Genomic DNA, 20,499 nt, shown 5'->3' with positions numbered 1-20,499 from the left:
ATCCATTTGGAAAACAATTGATCAAATTCAGCCTCTTGCCACTAACAGATGGATAGGCTGAAGTTATCTGCAGTCAACAGTGATAACAAGCCCACTGTAATATCTAAAGAAGGGGTCTTGAACTACCAGTCCATGGGCCATATCCAACCCCTGAAGGTGATAGTTCAACCGTAAAACGATTCCTATTTTTAATGCACTGCTGCTTCTCCAGCCACTTCATTTGTCTCTATTTTTCCTGCACGTAATTGCATCTTAATTAAATGTATTATAGTTTAAGGTTCAGCTAATTGCATTTAAAACAAATGTAGAGTTTTTTTTTTTTTTTACTTAATTAAGCTGGCAACTTATACTGCTGGATGTACTGGCAATAATTTATGGTAAATGAAATATACTTTAATGTAATGTTTAGTTAAATTTGCATGTCATGTATTTAAATATATTTGTAGTTACGCATTTATATTGAACATTTTTTGTAATTTAGTACTTAAAATTTATGAACTTTAAATGTTATTAAAAAACACACTACAGTTGAAAATATAATCAAGTACTTGGTGTGCTTTAATTGGTAAAACTTTTAAATTGATATCATTCCAAAGTGCACTTAACTGGCCTTTTTATTTCCACTTTATTTAAGTGGATAAATATACAGACTTGTATATATTGTATATATTATCTTTTGTATATACTTTTAAGATGTTAAGTATACTAGAAGTGGACATTCAATACAATTAAGCACCCTTCTTTTTCACAAGGTTTGACTTCAGAAATTGACTAATTGTATGTTTTTTTAATGTTTGTTTAGGAAATTCACAGATCTGGGCCCTCATTTATAAAACATGCGTACGCTAAAATCCACGCCAACGTTCAGGTTTATAAAATTGGTCTTGATGCCATGTCAGATTCTAAGCAGGCGTACACACCTTTCCTTGTTAGCTATAAAATGGCCTATAATACAGAAATAGATCTGACATCTGGAAGAGGGGTGTACACACTTTTTTGTGCGCGTGTTAGTTGTCTTTGAATTACAAGTATGCACATTTGAGAAATTATCTTAGATCAAAGGACAATTTCTACGCAACCTTTTATAAATGACTCCCCAGGTTTATGAACTGTTGTTGTATAAAAAAGAGCTGTGTGAAATTCTTCAAAAAATCCCCTTTGTCTTGCACAGACAAGAACAAAAGAAGGTTAATGTTGACAGAATTTCATTTTTTGGATGAAATTTCCTTTCACAAAGACATTTCTTTGTGAGATTAGTTTGGAGAAATAGACGAGGTAATGCTTTTCCTTATCAGCACTGCCCTGTATTGTAGACCTTCTAACTATGAGTCACCAGTGAGTCTTAGCACAGACCAGCCTGACTCATCTACACTTGTAAAATAAAGAGCACAATAACTTTGACAAACTATAGAAACAGGGAGAATTTATTTAAAGCACTTTGTCCCCTACATAGAAAAATATGATTGATTTAAGTCAACAATAATAAATAGAGTACCTGTTTTCTTGCAGGCCCCGCTGATGCGTACAGTAGTACAATCAATATCCAGTTTTCGCAACACAGCAAAGGCACGGGTATTTACCGTAAATCTGCAGTCTGATGGAGCGGAAGGGCATGGGGGGCATGTGAGGGGTGAACTCAATATGACCTGGAGGAGCGTTACTTTATAAAGATGGAACACAACATTGCGACAGCAGCCACTGGTACAATAGATCGTACAAACTTTCTTGTCAGGCCTCCAATTTTTTTTTTCTTTTATGTCTTGAGTGACTGATGTTGAATTGGACATTGGATTATTATTTCAGGACTGACCAGAACGTGACTGACATTTCACATAATAAATATCGCTTTCAATGACAGAACGTGTTTTATATCACTGACAACAAATATTTAGTCCTTTAAGAAACGTGGATGCTCCGTTTTTTCATGGTCGCTTAAGTGGATCTCAATGCAAATGTACATATAATCATTTATCATATAATCATAGTTGATAATGTCATTTTTGAGTAACAGTATGTAGTGCAAACTTTTAAAAGTGAAGAAAGTGATGAGAGTTCAGAGCAGGAAAGTGTCCTGGCATACACTATGACACTGGATGTTTAAGCCATTTGTTATAAATGCAGCAGTTATAACGCTCCGATAATTTCTCACCAAAATCATAAATTACTAACATTCGGGACCTCCGAAACCACACAGAATACTCCCTTGCACCCCTATCAAGCATTCAAGCTTCTTTCGCTACAAGCAAATCAGTGTTTCTAAATTAAAAAATAATGATTTTCTTTTTTTATATTGTAAAACATACATAGGCTGTAGGTCGTTGTTCATAAACTGTTTTGTCTTCGTTAAAAACAAAAAAATACTTTTAAATATTTTAAATAACAAGGAAATTATAAGGCTTAAATGTCCCTCTAGTCTTGATGGCCTCCTCACACTTCAGTCCAGCAGAAGAGTCTTTGGAAAGCTCATTCATTTCTTGTCATTTTCGGCCCATCGATTCTTCTTCGAATGGTTTTAGCCAGATCCAAAGCTGCGTAGCGCCATGAATCACAAGCCGAAGATCTTTAGTGAAGAAAAAGCCCTGATTGTCAAAAAAGGTCTTTATAATGACGTTAATTTTAGACTATAAGAAAGTGAGTCATCACAAACGTATACCGGTGTCCTTTGCGCTTTTTAGCAGTTGAAATGTTTGGTCGAGTTTTCGCCACCAGTCTGAGATGGTTGTGGTGCTGATGTCATTGGTGTTCACAGTTCTCTACTGTATGACTTATCAAAAAGAAGATTAAAGCTCTGATTTTAGCAGGGCAGCTTCCTACCTCTTCTCACCGTAACATGTAGCAGAGCAGCATGTTGGCTGTTGAGCCTCAAACGACGAGACCAAGCCATTCTCCTGTGTGCTAAAGTACATTTGAAACAGGTTTCAGATGTTCCTCTGTGCTGTGAGGTACTTGAGAGCAGCAGATCCGTACTTTCGAGAAAGGTCTTGGTGGAACTCGTCCTTCAGGGTCGTCAAGCAGTAGCGGTAACTTGGACTGGAGCGAAACTTTGAGATGTCAAAGCTGGGCGCGTGGGGCATGTGGATCATGAAGGCATTTGGTAACACAATAAGATCATACTCCTTTGGAACAAGGAAATGCGACAGGTTAGGGACACTGGAAACTTGAACTGGCGGTAGAAACATGCCAAACTTTTTTGAAAACCTTACCTGAGCATCAAGCTCCATGATATGGGATACTTTGTTCCAGCCAAAGCCAACAAATCTCTGGTCGTACTCAGGACAGTCTCGTCGCACGACGACGTACGGCTCAAAGTCTGCCTCCCATTCCACCTTGTATGGTGTAGTGGCGGTCCTCCATTTGGCGTAATTGGTTGGCGCATGACCCTTTGTCCAGACATGATACCTACATTTCAGGAAAGTAATTCATGCATGAACGAGTGCTAATGCATGAACTATTATGTGTGGTCTTTTAAAAACAGGCCAATGATGTGATGCTCACTTTTTTGTCCTATTAATTCATTCAGAAATGTATTATCTTCATACATCATCAGGGATTCCCAAACTTTTTTTTTTTTTTTTTTTTTTTTTTTGTCAGATGAACCCCATTGATCTAAACATGTACTTGAAGATTTTCAGTTAATATTTAAATAATTGGACAATACATTCACATGTTCATCGTTTTGTGGCTGATGGTCACATTAAATGCAGGTAAAACTAAAATTTAAAAAATCCTATAAAGTCTTTCTTTTTGGTTGTTTTATTTTAAAAAATATATATATTTTACTTCTACATTTGAATGATTTGATTATTAGCCGTTCCTGCTATTCTCCTAGTTTTAATTTCTGAATTAAAATTCATTTTGATATTTTTGGAGTGACACAGTCCCGATATTATAATCAAGAAAAAAGCCCAATTATAGAAGCAAATCAAATCTTAAGTAGTTTATCATAATCATGTATTATTATTATTTTTTATTCAAAACTGATAAAGTGTTACACTGGATAAGTATTTTAAAATATCAGATAAGTTGACCTTTTTATGACAAAGCGAAGTTAGACCAGATTGAAAAATGTCATATGGTATGACTGCCCAAAAACTAGTATTTATGAATATTTTGAAACGATTAAGACGTGTTCAATGTGTAAGAAAATGTGTTTAAAAACAAAACCCAGAACAGGGGAGCTTCTGCTTGCAAAGAGAAGGTGACTGAGCTCGTAATAAAACAAGAATCAACATTGGCCTTTTGGAGATGGTGAGAGCTGAGGGATTTGAAATGTTGTGAAACTGATCCGAAGATGGTGTTTTTATTACTCAAAGGGTGAGTAAGGTATTTTATTGAACAGATAAATTACCATATGTAGCTCTCTAACGGAGTTCATAGTAAAGCATTATCTATCGTGAAGGATCAATTCATTATAGTTGTTGTAGCGCTGTGCTGGAATTTATTTTCAAGTATCGTGTTTAATGGGTATAGGTTTATATGTAGTTTATAATATTATAGTTTTTAAAAACACACATGAAACCAGCATCGATACAAAGAGTACATTTCTAAAAACATGGTACACTAGAATTTTCATAAGAATTGTCCTTTTCCTTATTGCGGACACTCTTATTTGTCATTCGGCCCTGATATAATCATGAACTTCCTTGAGATATGATTATTTTGAATGTCTACTGTACCTGAAGGTGTAGAGAGTCCCCATGTCCAGCATAGACAGAAGCTCTGCCTTGGATTTAGGGAAAGAAAGGCGATATCTCAATGTCTCAAAGGCCGGCACAACCAAAGCCTTCTTGGTATTGGCCATGTCCAGTTGGACTATGCTTCTTCTACATGGAAAAGTAAAAAACAAACAAAACAAAAAAACAGATGATTTACAGAAATGTATCCATTATATTAACAGATTATTCCAAGCAAATTGACAGCCCTGAGTCTTACCTGAGGTAATCGTAGAGGCCGTACATGGGCAGAAAATCTACATCAGTCAGAAAAACGTAGGGTGTGTTGACATTGTGGAGCGCCATATTGCGTACCAGATTGACAGGGTAGAACTGACCCTCCTTATAAACGATATGATAGCCCACGTTCTTGCGGTTTTTGAGGACTTCAGAGGCCTGAGCATAGCGCAGGAACTGCTGAGCCTCAGCATCAGACATGTAGAGGGCCAAACTAATGGGGCCTTCCCAGTGTTTACAGATCGCCTCCAGCATCTGCAGTCTGTGGACAAATACAAAGTGTCTCTGGTGAAATTTTGGGCAGTTGGGCAAATTTCGAAGTGAGGCAAGATTACAGGCTCTTTTTGATACACTTTTCAAACCTGCAGGGCAAACTTTCAGTATCAGCATGGTATGTTCTGATTTTCTCTACGTCAAACAATTCCAGTTGATACTTGTTTCAAACACCACTGCTGTGCAGCATAACAATCATCTTTGTGAAAGTGTCAAGACTACTTTATGGGAAAACAGAAGACTTTGTTTTAAATAGCTCAGTGGGGAGAATAAAAAACACTTTATTTTACTAACTTTTATACCTTTAACACATAACCCAAACTTCAATCAAATGAATCAAAAGATAAATACATTTCATGCCAATCGGTTAATTGAATTAATTACAAATAGCAATATATGGTATCAATATTTATTATATTTACTTTTTTTAGTATGCACTGAACACTTTTATATTGTTTTGGCTTCCTTTTTTTTCTAATATTTTTTTCTATTGTTTACTTTTACATTACATAAACATATGTGACCTTGGACCACAAAACCAGTCACAAGGGTCATTTTCTTTTAATTGAATAAATAAGCTTTCCACTGATGTATGGTTTGTTAGGATATTTGGCCAATATACAACTATTTGAAAATCTGGAATCTGAGGGTGCAAAAAAATCTAAACATTGAGAAAATAGCCTTTAAATTTGTCCATTTATGTTCGCGATTTTGCTGCATACACTCATAAAAATATATGTGACTGGTTTTGTGGTCCAGGGTCACCTATGTATGGATCAATGGCATGATTAATTCCGGTTTCTTTTTTTTCTTTTTCTTTTTCTTTTTATAAATCAGCAACCCTTATTGTCTATCTGAAAATAACACGAGGGTTCAACATGTTTTGAAGATATTATTAACTTGCAATGCAGTAGTAATCTTTTCTCATTTCAATCAAAGTGTTGCACAGGCTTCATTAAACACGATAATGACACTTCAGTAATTAAATTGCATTGGCATGAGTGGCCCAAACGTGTCTGCAGATTGGTTCAGACAGTCTGTCATCCTCACCTGTCCATAGAGAGCTGTGCGACCAGCGTGATATCAGTGCCATCATCTGTAGGTGTGTATTCATACTGCAGGAAGTACAGATGCACCCTGTGCACCATGATTCGCTCCCTCCGAAAATCATAGCACTGATCGTCTTCATCTAGCTCCTCTAGTGCTTGCTGAAGCTGAAAGAAATAATGATAAAATGCTTAATCAGCTGTGCTGAGGAGGAAACATCAAGCAGGCTCTGGTCGTGTTATCCTTTGCAACTTTACAATACTGTTTTTCCATGTCCAAATCCAAGGCCGAGCTGCTTTTAGACAAGGGGATTCATTACTTATAAAGAATGATCCAGCTTATGACTATAAAATCCCTTGTTTCTGTTTCTTTTAAGTCTTCATGTTCTCTTAAGATATAAGTATTGCCATCTGTTGCTTTAGGGTGCTAAAGACTCGCCCCATCTTTTTAAAACCAGGCCCGCGTTCATGCCATGTCGTATTTACCATAAATTAGGCTCTGTGTTGCTGTGTTCACGCCATTTCGTAATGATTTCATAAATAAAGCTTGTATGCTTTCGATGTCATACACCAATCGGTCTGTAAAATCTAATCAAGTGCCTTTCGATTATCAGTAAACCTGAACAATGAGCTAGTTGTACATAGCAACGCTAGCAAATAGCTTTTTGTGAGACCGTGAAACATGACTGGCAAGAGGTAAGTGACTTAAAGTTTTATTTATTGTAATCTTTTTTCCTAGTATTGGGATTTTTATATAAAAATATAAGTGATTCATGTGAGAAGTAAGAAAGTTAATTTAAACTTAATATAAACAGTTTTTTTGTGGGATGGAAAATATACAAATAAAGTTTTGAGAGTCACAAGAGTGTAATATAAAGTAACAATAACAAGATGTAAAATTCCTTTTATGTATAAATCACCTTATATATGATAGGTCAGTTACATTTAATCAGCAAGCAATCACATCATTACCACATGGCACAAGCTGATTGGCCTCTGCTGATCCTGCAGCCAATGAGATTGCTTGCTCAACATTTCTATAGTCTGGTTAATTGTTTGCTGTAAGCTAGTCCTGTAGAGTTCTTCTGAACCCCTCCACCTCCCCCAGCTCCACCTGTCTATATCTGCTATGGGATTTATACCTTATAATAAATTCATATATTAAACAGGAAGTAAACACAGGGAATAATGGAAACTGAAAAATACTTAAAAATAAAAGTCAATACAACAAAACCACGAAACAAAGGAAACATAACACTTCCATAGCTAAACCAAACTAAATTTACAGATGTAAATGTATATATTCCCTTATATGTATAAATCACATTATTGTATAATTTATATATAAAAATATGAATTAATTATATAATGTCAGTTAATTAACTTCCATATCCCGGGACAGTCAGAAATATGATACCAATAATACACAATACCAATTGTATAATTGATTTTGTATTTCAGTGCTATTTGTCAGGTAATAGAAACATTATTTGCATTTGCATAATACTGCATAACAATCCATCTGTACCTATCTGATGGTTTGTCATAGGTAACTCACCACTGTGCTCTCTGAACTGGCTTGACTAGGACAGCCGAAGAGTTCTCGTCGGAGAAGATTCCCATCGTACTCCAGGAATGTCAAGTAAAGATTACGGAAAAATTCCACATGCTTGTTTTTTACCCTCAGCTTTTTAGGAGAGTTCCAGTGAATGACCTGCAGGAGGAAGTAATAAAACTGAGCAATAAACAACTTCAAAGACATCATTTCCATACTAAAATGGAAGTTTGACAGGAAATGAATGTGACGGTTGGGTGAACATTTGCATAGGAGACAATTTGTAAAACAAACACAATAAATTTGGCAATGATTAAAGCAAAGCTTGAACCAGTTACAGGGCCCCTTTTTACTTTGAACAACTCGTTATTCTTAATTCCTTTGGGTCAGTTTGGTCGGTTATACCCAGAATACCTAAACATTCACCTAATATACTTACCTTTAGATCCGACACCTCAGTGTAGCACTGTTCAGAGCGAGTGTGATCCGATAACTGTACGTTCCAGAAGCACGGAAGCTGATGCACCAGAACTGGGTTCTGTTTTATGAATGCGTTGAATATATCCTGTGAAGACATAAAACAGTAGCATTTTTGTTGCATTATACAACAATATTCAGCAATGGTTTCATCCTCATTTAGACTACTGTTGCCCAAAGCACAATCTCATAGGACCTATGAAATAAATCCTTCTTATGAAGTGTTTTTGTATTGGTCAAGAAGGACATGGACCTGGTCTGCCAGGGATGTTGAAAGCATGCTCATTAGCTCTCTCTCTGCCGTCAGTCTCCACATCTGTTCCCAGCCAATCCTGCGCAGTCTCTCAAGGTAGAGTAAAATCACACCTGCAGCCCCAAAAAAGAAACACCTGTTGTTAAATGGACCCCGGTGCAAAAACTATGCTCCATTTTTTTTATACTGAAATGAAATGTGACATAAGCAGTGTGCTCCATTTAGAAGTGATCATCCCTGTGTGCTCATTCCTGCAAAGGCTACACAGGCTGCATGTACAGTATTTAGATTTGATCTTTATACTTGATCGCACCCAATGAATAGTCCCTTCCAAAAAGGGGTAAATACTTTAAAGAGTAATTCATTAATTAAATATTATATATACACTACCAGTCAAAAGTTTGGAAAAATTTGGCAATTTTTTTTAAGGAGTCTCTTCTGCTCCCCAAGGTTGCATTTATTTGATAAAAGATACAGTAAAACAATAATATTGTGAAATGTTATTACAATTTGAAATAACAGTTTACTATTTTGATATATGTTAAAAGTAATTTATTCCTGTGATGCAAAGATGAATTTTCAGCATCATTACTCCAGTCTTCACTGTCACATGATCCTTCGGAAATCATTCTAATATGCTGATTTGCTGCTCAAGAAACGTATCTTATTATTATGGTGAATGTTGTGCTACTTCATTAAAAACTTCATGACAAAGTTAAAAATATATATATATTCAGCATTAAATAGATAAAAAGATACAAAAGCTTTTTGCGTCAATTAAATACTGTTCTTTTGATCTTTCTATTCATCAAAGAATTCTGACAAAAATGAATCACGGTTTCAACAAAAACATTAGGCAGCAAAAACTGTTCTCAACATTAATATTAATAAGGAACATTATTTACAACTGAGCACCAATATTAGTTAATAATTGAGCAGTGAATCAACATATTACGGTGGTTTCTGAAGGATCATATGACACTGAAGACTGGAGTAACGATGCTGAAAATTCAGCTTTTCAAAGGAATAAATTATATTTTAAAATGCTTTAAAATAGAAAAACAGTTATTTTAAATGAATTGCAATAATTTTTCACCTCATAATATGTGTTTTGGAGGAGGTGTGGCTTTGGAGATGCTCTGAAAGGGAGGGTGGGATCTTATGCTCTCGAAGCTAGCTTGCTATTGCTATCCTCTCTGAAATTGCCTAACCTACCTTGAACCCCTTTTCCTCTTTAACTTTTTCATTTATTAGACTCGCATATCAAACTAATTTGTGTTTTCAAAGTAACTCCACTGTCAATAACCATTTACAAAGACAGCAAACATTTATGCTGGAAGCTGGTGTCCGTACCTGTGTTAAACCCCCGTCCGAGGGCTGGCCAGGGTTTGTGATTTTTCCACAGATTACCGAGGTACCAATCACTCTGATTCTCCACCAGACCAATCACCTGTTTCTCTGCAATCACAACATCAGGCTTAAATTTCACTGTCCCGACGCTTTATAGGACTCGTGAAGGAAAGTGACTGATTACCTGTGAACTTCCGGAAGATGGCCCACAGCTCGGCGATATCAGTGGCGAAGGTGATGTCTGTATCGAGGACGATGACCTTTGAAAGGTTGGATGGCAGAGCTTTGGTGAGAGTGAGCTTCATCAGGCCATAAATTCCTGAATAGTGTTTGTTTGGTATCCACGACACCTCTGACTATTCATAGCAAGAGAATGAGAGAGAGAGAAAGAGAGAGAGACATCTGTGAGAAACCAGCAAAAGAGGATGACAGTGACTACCCAACATTTTTTTTTTTATCGGCATTGGTTTAGAAGTTTTTTTCTCAGTCTTTTTTTACCTAGAGATTTAAAAACCTTCTTTACTAAAAACTTCAATAAAATCAACCAGCTCTATCTCAACCCTGTATGTGTTCACTAGAGCTCATTGTCTGCGCCATGTTTTCCTCTGAACTGTATTCTGTGGTTATAGCATCATCTGCACTCATGGAAATAACCCTCTACAGTTCTTATTGTGTGCTTCATCTTTTCAGCATACATCCTTAATGACCTGAGCTCAGGTTTAATAATAATCTGCCGGAGAGGGGTTGATTGAAAAAGACTAGATTTCCTGCAGCTTAGCTTTCATATACTCAGGAGAGCAAAGAGGTCTCTATGCACAGCAGAGACACAGGATGTAAAATCCGCGTGATTAGAGACGGCTCCGAGCCAAACAGCTGACAATCAGAGGTGAACACAGTCCGTGAGGAGAACGAGAGCACAAAACAGGACAAGAAAGACTGTGTTTGTGTTATTGTGCATATGAGTGTGTGTATCCATTCATGTGAGTGTCCTTGAGTGTGAAGTGTAATGTAAACTAGAATGCGCTCTCCTAGAATATGTGCGCGCACATGTGTGTGAAGAGGAGGCAAGCTCTTTGATTGTCACTTCGCTCTTTTTTTTTGTGCATTGCATAAAAAAAAATCACAAACAGACAGTGAATAATTCAACGCCACAACAAAGGCAGCAATTGCATGCCAAGTCGTGGAAAAAAGAGTCACACTGTCAGTTTAAATATATGAACAGAAATGAATAATTCTATGCTTTCGACTCCCTCTGGAGCGTGCAAGAGTTCTCAGAGAGTGAAAGCTCTTGAGATTGCTGGAGTGTAAACAACAAGTTCAATGTTTTCCACTATCCCAGACATGCCATACTGTCCCCAGGGGACCTTTGCCCCCTCATTACAATCCATAAGCACATGTGACACGTATTTCATTCCAGTTGTTTGTGCCTGAATGAGCTCAGGGAGGATTGCGATCGGCATCATTCTTCAGACTTGTCATTGCCGCCTGCTTCATTTCAAAACTATCGCTACTTAGGACCTCACATTAAGTCTCTATACTGATGCTCTGTGACATGGTCATTTGCTCTGGGTCAAGGGCAAGGGTGGTTAATGGCAGGGGTGTCATGTGAGCATTTTGAGGCAGGTACTTACTTTGAGTTCATCAGCGTCATAGAAGCTGACTTGTACGGAGGGTACCATCCATGACTGGAACAGAGTGCTGAGGATCTGATTGGCCACTGTGTCTGTGATGAAATGAAAGTGCAGTGGGTTTCTCCTGAAAAGGGAGATGTTGACATGTTAGGTTTTATTTGTATGCATAAGGTAAAGTCTACATTTTAGGTGCTGTAAATGTTGATTTTTTGAGGTTTTCACCATTTTTGATGATATTTTGGCTGGTTTCACTACTTTTATTTTGAATGATCGGTAACACTTTATTTTGATGGTTCCTTTTGAACATTCGGTTGACTACAAGTAACTTTGAAACTGCATGTCAACTAACTCTCATTAGTTTATTAGTAGACTGTCTGCTTAATATCTGCTAACTCTTTATTGTGATAGTCCTCCAACAGACATTCTACTGACTATAAGTGACTTTGCATTTACATGTCAACTTATTCTAACATTAACCCTACCAGTCTACTAATACTCTACTAACACTCTAATTAGAATTAGTAGACATGTTGTACATTACTTAAAGTCCACGGAATGTGTTAAAGAGACCATCAAAATAGAGTGAAACCGAATGACCCTGTGGTGTGACAATATGTGTACTTTACAGTATTTAAGACTTACACAGTGAAACTGTGAAAATTTCATTTCAGGCCAACTGAATACATGTTAAATAAAATTATAAAATCTACAGGAGAATAGCTAAATCCCAGTTGTTACTCTTTAATACTGCATATGCACAACATAGCTCTATTACCACACAATATACCATCTTGTTGCTATTTATTTACTATTAATTTCACTGTCCTTGTTTCTTACCTGTGGAACAGGATGGATTTGACCAGAGTGACCACGTCCCGACTGGCGTTGTGACCCGCACATACACATGCCACGTGAATCAGCTGTGCGTGGAGAGAAGAGACATTTCAGATTGGACTGAAGAATTTCACCTTTGTTAAGGTATTCTTGAGATTCATATGCTGCAGTCCCTCCAGAAAGAATCTGGACACATATGTCACACTATAAATAGCAATAAATACAAAATATAAAACTACCGTGGAATCTGACAACATGATGATGCCAGAACTTTACTTTTTTTTAATGCTTTTTTTCTATTAGTTTTAACCAATTGGTGTTGAGGTGACATTTAAGTCGATAATGAAATATCTTCATTTAGGGACATTTTTCAACTTATCAAACCTGCTTTTGCTTGAAAAGTAAAACCTGCTTTTTCACTTGGAAATTCCTTTGTTTACATTATTTTTTTTTTGTATCACGCAAGTGTCGAAATACTTTTTGGGGCTGCCATATGTTCCTTTATTTATTCTCACATCTGACAGGATATAATATGCCATCTAACCTCACACTTCTCCGCAGTGGGCGAGCGAGAACACTCGCTGTGATTGGCCCGTTCCTCTGCTGTGTTCTCCACGTCCTCTGGACCGGTGTCTGCCGATGCCACCCACTGCTGGTTGCCATAGTTACCCTCGGCAGGCTGGGCAGCCAGGCCCTGCGATTGGCTCAGCTGGAGTCGGATCTGCCGGTTCTCTTCCTCCACCTCTCGAACCCGCGATGCCAGGACATCCCGTTCCAGCAGCCGTGCTTCTGTAGATTCCACCAAGCATGCGGAGAGGAGCAGGGAACGCCCGTCTGATACGGCACAACAGATTTCATTTCATTCGAGTGATCTTGACAGATTACACCCCAGAGATGGATGGATGAGAGGTAAGGAAATAGGAAGCTTGAGGTGAATTTGGAGAGAGACAATATACGTGAATGTCTTTCAGATTTAAGACAGACTCCAAGAGTATCTCAATCTACACATTGCTCTCTGCTGGAATGATTAAAGTAGCAGAAAATTGGATGTGATCAGGGAGAACAAAGTAACAGCCACTGGATTTATCAGAACAATTTGATGGATTTTCTTGCATTGCGCTCATGTATAAGCGAGTGCAGATCACTCATCCCTGTTGGGTCTTACTTAGTGTAACCATGTCATCTTTCATCCATTATCCATTAGCATTCACATTAATCTCAGGCAGTTGGGCACAGAAAACCTGGAAATATGTGATATGTAATCTGCATTTTGCTTATGGGCCCTCAGTTCTGCTACCAGGTTGTTTTGAGCCAATCACCTGAGCCGTAAATGGCATGTGATTAATGACTCTATAGCTGCAGGAAAGTGATTGGCTGACAACACCACAATAACACACACAGTCGCTTCACCACCATCAGCTGTGATGTCGAAAGGCAGCAGGTGGAGAAAAGTCCATTTCATGCTTTTATGAGCACTCCAAAAACGACAGTATGTAATCTATCATTATAAGGTTACTATACGAAACCCTCTTATTAAAATAATGCACTATTTCAAAAACATGGAAATGGCAGGAAGTGAACTCTGCAAGTAAATAAATCCTTTTTAAAATGTCAATCCTGTTACAAAGATTTTGTTTAGTACACAGTTGATAGCTGAAAAGGATTATATATATTTTTTAAATCAATATAAATTTCAGCTTCCAAAAAGCACCATAAGTTGCAGCAGTTCTCAGCCTTTTGACTCGAATGCCCCCAACACAATATTTGACATACTATTAATATATATTAAATGAATACACCACGATTTATTTTGTGATTCCAGAAGTTATATTTATAACTTAGTGCTATAGAAATATATTTAATAAGTAGTGCCTATTGTACCACTTTGAAAAGTACAACTTTTGTACAGGCCATGTTTTATTGTGAATACTGTCACAGCTGAAGGGGTTTCAGGCACTCATACTTTACTGCTTAAATAAGAATTCAACTTGGTATGGAACAATTCAGTGCTATTTATTAACACTTCAAGGCATTCTTCAAAAGAATGTTTAAAATCTTGCTTTCCAATGCGCTCGTTTCAAAGAATGACCCACAAAATGTTGCAGAAATACATCTTTGGCAGTTTTTTTTTTGCCTTCTCAAAGTCTTCTCAAACTCTTTCAGTCTTATGAATACTGATGATCATGCTTTGATAATCTCCCTTTCTGTGCACCGCATAGGCCAATGTGTGCATATTTGGGACCTGTCTCATGATTGCAGATAGAGATGGATATGTTCACATGCCAGATCGAGAGCAAGAATACAAGCTTTTATAATGATTAGCTTTCTGAGATCTGGCTGCAGATCAGTTCTGTTATCAGTACTCTGCAGTGTTATTGTGCGTCTCTGAGGATGACAGACCCATCAGATGAGGATTTTAGCACACAGGCCGAGATAAGACTGACTGACAGTCTCAACACCCAAGTCAACCCAGCTTAAAGGGGAAAACTCTTTGTCGATCCAGCCTTTACATCAGAAAACAGAAAACGGGCATCATAGAGATTGTTTCTTTCTAGAAATCGGAAGATCTCATGATAAGTGCTTTGATACTCACTTTCCGAGTTCCCCACGAGCAGGTAAAGCCAGGTGAACAGGATGACGAAACTCAGAGACACCACCAGCAACTTCAGCTTCCCTCGGCAGGGGCAGAGCATCCTGGGATTGTGGAGGACTGGGCAGGGGAGTGGATGGAGCGATCAGGTTGGGCTTACTCTCACACTGGTCTCCTGCAGCATCCTTTCTCCTGGAGGAGAGAGAGAAAGAGAGAGATCATTTTTTAGTAATGCACAGGCCCATGACAGAATCTGACCTGTCGATCATGGAGCTCTACACATCCACTGCCCCATGCATGTTGGTTTCTTCATTTTTAGGAGTACCATGTATAAAATGTTCCTACTACCCGACAGATATCACTGACATAGGCGTGCGTAACAGGGCAGACTTGGCAGGGGGCCAATCTGTAAGCTAAGAAAGCCTGTCAGTCATTTTGTGGTATATATTATATTAGTTCTTACTAAAATTGCAATGTGCAGTCCAAGTCCAGGTGACAGGCTTAGCTACTAGCTAGTTTGAGGCTAACTCTGTACTTTATTCGGTTGCACCATTTCTTCTTAAAGGGATAGTTCAACCAAAAATGATGAAAATTCTGTCATCATTTATTCGCCCTCGTGTCGTTCCAAACAAATAAGGCGTTTGTTCATCTTTGGAAGACAAATGAATATATTTTTAATGAAATATTATTATTATTATTAAAATATATTACCTATATTATTATAAAAAGATAGTACTATTTTTAAGTGCTCTATCTATGTGAGTTGATCAATTTTTATATGTGCAGAAAAGCCTAAATTAAATCTGTTCATTATATAAAGTGACTGTGTCTCTTCAGAAAACTTGGGCTGTGTCCGAAATCCCCACCGATACTATTAAATAGGGCGCTATTTGATGGGACAGACATTTTTAGTGGTGTCCAAAACCATAGTGGACGTTATCGAGAGCACTCATTCAATCCCAGAAGGCATCGCAACAACAAGTGTACAACCGATGTATCCTCAACGTCTAAAAAAATACCCATAATGCACTGTGAGGGTTGTGCGTCAAATGAATTTCCGCATCTGACCAGAATATGGCGCCCGCAGCTGAATCATCAATCCATCCATTTTACAAACCGTTAGTCCAATGTGGGTACAGCGTAATATCATACAGGTATAAATTCCTTTTTAATTGATTATCAAATTGTTTTCCATGACAGAGTGCAAGATAAATCTTTTCATTTTACTACTGGAGCTGCCAGTTGCTAAGTTTCAAATGTTTATTAATCAGTAAGCACAAAATATGCAAAAGCGGCAGGCTTCTAGCGCACTCACTGTCCAAGTCACTCACTCGTTTTTATTCACTCATTCAAGTGGACTATTTTAGTGGAGTAATGTAGGGAATAGAATGAGGGTATGGGGGCGATTTGGAACACAACATTGGATTAAACCGCTTGATTCGTATTGATTTATTTTAAAATCTTTTACGAGTTTTGGGCGTATAGACTTTCAATTGAGGGACATTAAAACATCTTAATTTGTGTCTCGAAGATGTATGAAAGTTATATGGGTTTGGAACGACATGAGAGTGAGTAAAATATGACAGAACTTTAATTTCTGGCTAAACTAATCCTAACGTCCATGATACACATCACAAAGCGGTTGCATCGCGTCACATGCGTCTCAGCCAAAAAGTTGCCCTTGCAATGACTATAGCCAACGGCCAAACAGCACGTACAATCATCACTTTTGCTTTTCTTTCGTGCACTGGTTCGTTAAACTGAACAGTCAATAAGAGTGATCTGTCTCACTGTCATCAGTCTAGCCAACGCAGATTCAACATGCTCCATCAGCTAAAAAGCCACAGACGAGTTCTGACTAGTGCCGACGGTGCGGAACAAACCGTAAAAACTGAGCTGACAGATACTCAACCACTGTCCCGATGTTGACTGGCAGGCTTGCAGGTCGTAAGTTCTCCGTAAAGTAATGCAAATTCTCATAATATGATGTTTACCCTCAATGATTCAAAATCCTTCAGATATGTGAGCAGATTTCAGTTTATCCTTGATTCAGAAAAATGTTTGTTTAGACCACAGAGTTGCAGTATTTACACTTTTGTAAATAAATCTATGAATGGCATCTTTGTAGTTGTCTCTTCATATTACAGTAGGTGAGATAGGAGAAAGCATTTTATCATAAAAAATAGCACACTGCACCTTTAAATACTTCGTTTAATTAGGCCTTGAGCTAACAATAAAAGTGTAATACTTTCAGCACATTGTATCATATTCAAAAGCATTCCACAGAATTTATTCCCAAAATCAGTGCAGAAAATCTGATTATACATCACAGGAATGACTTTCATCAAAGCTTCTAAACACAAATATATATTGCATTCAGCCGGCAAATAAAAGCGCCAGTATGGCAGATATTGGTATAATAATAAATATCGATCCGATGTTGTTTTCCCTCCTCGTTCAGCATTGTGTCTGCATTAAAAGCATGACAGGCCTCTGGCCTAACTAAACTCCTGGCTTTTGGCTGGTCCAGACTAACTCTCTGAAAGCCTCTCTGCAAGCCACTTTACGGCACACATTCATGTCTGTGTTCACGCCACGTGGGCTACACGACAACCATTGTTGTTTACACCACTCTTAATTAAAGAGCGAGCCGTGGGAGGCTCTCCATCACCCCGGTAGACGCAGATTAACGACAGAAAAAAGAGAAGAAGGAGAGGGAGTGGGAGAAAGGAGAACCGTAAGAGAGACAAAATCATCTTTGTTTTATTATGAGCTTAATTAATCATGCTTCTGTATAATTAGACATACGCCTGTAGGAAACTAGATAGGATGCTGACAGTAAAAAACAAATAAATATATACATAAAGAAATAATTTAGAAATAGATTGATATAATATAATATATAATATAAAAAATAGATAATATATAAATATTATATAGACAAACATTATATACACTTATAGTTCCCATAGTTATAATGCATTCCAAGTTTTTGTTTTGTTTTATCTGGCATTATGAATGTATTATAATGCATTAGGAATATACATATAAATTATTTTAAATACAGACTTAATAGAAAGGGTTACTAAAAGTGTAAGCTTGTAAATGTAACTCTATATTAATGTAGAGTCTTTCTTCTCTAGGAAAACAGACCAAAAAATAATAATGACTCTGAATCAGGTGTGTTAGATAAGAGAGACATACGAAATGTGCAGAGCAGTGTGGATCCAGTGTGGTGAAAAGTTCAGACAAAAATTCATATTGATTTGTCAATTAATGCAAATGTAGTGAAAATGCTAGCATTTTATGAATCCTAAAACAACAATGCGATATTCATTACTACCACGAAACGAAATCCCTCTGTGTTTTTTGGAAGGATGAAATGCAGATTTGAAATGATCCGACAGAATTAATTAACCCTTTAATCGGTAATAGCATCAAGATCGTTATTTGGATGTATAGTCAACTGCTTTTCTGTATTGCGTACAACCCTTTTTACTGGAGTTGCACTGTGTCTGTAGTGAGAATGTTGGTTTATTTCTGTGTATTGTTTGCCTCTGAGCTTGTGTTGAGCTGTCCTGTGTGTGGTCACCAAAATGATATCCTCCATCACCTGACTCTGCTGACACCAGCCTTTGTTTGTTTGTTTGTCTGTGGTCTTCTATGTGTGGTACTCTTGCACACTCAAGGCCATCCTGAGCTCTTCAACGCTCGTTACCAGATTACAACCACCCACACACACACACACTTGCCAAGGCTGCAAAAACACTCTCTCAAAACTTTAGCGATGGATGCCAAGTGTGTGCGACTGATGGGAAAAAGAAGAAGAGAGAAGCAGAAATGTTTTTGTGTGCTAGCACAGTATGCAAGTCTACTCGTCTTGAGTCAAAGCTATCCGAATGAAGCAAAATAAGTTTGAATAAAGCATACATGAACTGTTTGGGTCTCTATAAAGAGAATACAGTCCTGAAGGCACATAGTCGGCCTTCATTAATTGTCCTTGTGAAATGTAACCTCAAGCAATTAACCCAGAGAAGAGACAGCCGTTTCTGGAGTGCATTCTGCAGCCTTTTCAAAACCAACAATACCGCTAAAAACTACTCTTCATTGCACAGACAGAATTGACACTGACAGGGATACAAAGAGGTTACCTAGCAAAAAATTACTGACTGTCTCCTTCATTCGTACATAACGTATAACTCAGTCACCCACGATTGACCAGTGACGCAATGTGACTCTTTCGTTCATCCATCAAATATCTCCATGGGTCAGTTACGTGACTCTTATTTTTGTTTCCAGATCTTCTACTATATTTTTTTTAAAGGTTATTCATACAGACAATAAATGAGAAATCTTGCATAATCAATGTCAATTACTGAACTAAATGTATGGTATGATTTTCATTAGACCACAAAAAATAGACTAATTAAAAGAGTATAGTCTAATTAATACATATATTATTTCTTATTTATTTAGCTGTAATGTGACAAGAAAACCATAAAACAAAAATGACATTGCAGGGACCCATACAGACCTGTCCAGAAATTAATATTCACCTTCACAAATATATTTGATAATAAAGATTAACATGTACAGTATATCCAGTAAAAGTGTAAAGACATTTATTTATTCATCTATTTATTTTTACTTGCAGGTTAGACCACATGACATTTTCAATGCACTGTTATTTTTTCCTTTTCAATGACACATAAATCAAAACTTTTTTTTTGGAAATGCTATCAACATACAGTATGTAACCAACATTAATACCAAGACTAGAACTTTGGAATATGCACAGGGCCTCGAGCAACAACAATAATCTAATAAAATACATATGTTAAATAAATAATTGCATGTAATTATAATACAAATCTATAAAGGGTAGTTAATTAGCCTGACGGCTGTTGTTGTCAAGCAATGTGGCATCTTGGCACGGTAATATAGAATTATTTGTATTTGCCGGCCGCCTGGGTATTGGAGGGCCACCCAGTCACTGGACGATAGCCAGCAGTCGTCCGCGAGGGGCTGCTGGCGGTATTTTGGTTTATGTATTTTATTTTAAATAAAGTATATTTTGATTGTTCGCCGGTTCCCGCCTCCTTCTTCCCTGAACATTGCTACACCTACCCCTAACAATCTCCACTAATACTCTAATACGAGTTTAATAGACTTGTCAACAGATTGTATGAAGGGGACCATCAAAATAAAGTCTAACCCTTTGTTTCAACGACTTTTTCAACTTTATGTTAAAATACTTTCTAAAAATAATTTTCTCTATATTGTTAGTGGCATAGAAATTAGACACATTTCACTCTCTGATATTTCAAGGTTTTCCATGACAATCCCAATCTAAAAGCTCAGAATGCTTTCTTTTTCTTTAACTTCTACTATTCATGTGAAGTAGATGAAAATATCCTGACTTGTTTACCGAAGTGTAATGGATGTGGCACCTGTTTGGAGGACCCTGCAGGGAGAGAATGTCTCCTCTGTTTGAATTGGCACAGGTAAGCTGAAACCTTCCTTTTCCATGGCTGATCAGCA

At 37.4% G+C, this 20,499-nt stretch overlaps 1 protein-coding gene across 5 annotated transcripts in view; it reads right to left on the bottom strand.

The window, feature by feature from the left end:
* Positions 1–1,406: 1,406 nt before the first annotated feature.
* Positions 1,407–20,499, bottom strand: part of large2 (LARGE xylosyl- and glucuronyltransferase 2) — a 144,474-nt gene continuing 125,381 nt past the window's right edge. For all 5 annotated transcript variants that reach the window (XM_077248374.1, XM_077248373.1, XM_077248372.1 and 2 more), the window contains 14 exons: positions 14,962–15,150; positions 12,913–13,202; positions 12,372–12,454; positions 11,535–11,658; positions 10,088–10,259; positions 9,907–10,011; positions 8,554–8,666; positions 8,263–8,388; positions 7,827–7,982; positions 6,273–6,436; positions 4,933–5,211; positions 4,677–4,823; positions 3,204–3,399; positions 1,407–3,116 (listed from right to left, as the gene is read on the bottom strand). In XM_077248374.1, the coding sequence (XP_077104489.1) occupies positions 2,919–3,116; positions 3,204–3,399; positions 4,677–4,823; positions 4,933–5,211; positions 6,273–6,436; positions 7,827–7,982; positions 8,263–8,388; positions 8,554–8,666; positions 9,907–10,011; positions 10,088–10,259; positions 11,535–11,658; positions 12,372–12,454; positions 12,913–13,202; positions 14,962–15,061 (2,253 nt within the window). In that variant the 5' untranslated portion in view covers positions 15,062–15,150 and the 3' untranslated portion in view covers positions 1,407–2,918. The remainder of the gene's footprint in view (positions 3,117–3,203; positions 3,400–4,676; positions 4,824–4,932; positions 5,212–6,272; positions 6,437–7,826; positions 7,983–8,262; positions 8,389–8,553; positions 8,667–9,906; positions 10,012–10,087; positions 10,260–11,534; positions 11,659–12,371; positions 12,455–12,912; positions 13,203–14,961; positions 15,151–20,499) is intronic.

The sequence above is a fragment of the Siphateles boraxobius genome, unplaced genomic scaffold, assembly GCF_051911475.1.
Source record: "Siphateles boraxobius isolate OS27281-9 unplaced genomic scaffold, OSU_SipBor_1 30, whole genome shotgun sequence".
In the NCBI taxonomy this organism is placed as follows: domain Eukaryota; kingdom Metazoa; phylum Chordata; class Actinopteri; order Cypriniformes; family Leuciscidae; genus Siphateles; species Siphateles boraxobius.
Note: the sequence above shows the minus strand (reverse complement) of the source record. Positions and strands in the feature narration are given on the sequence as shown.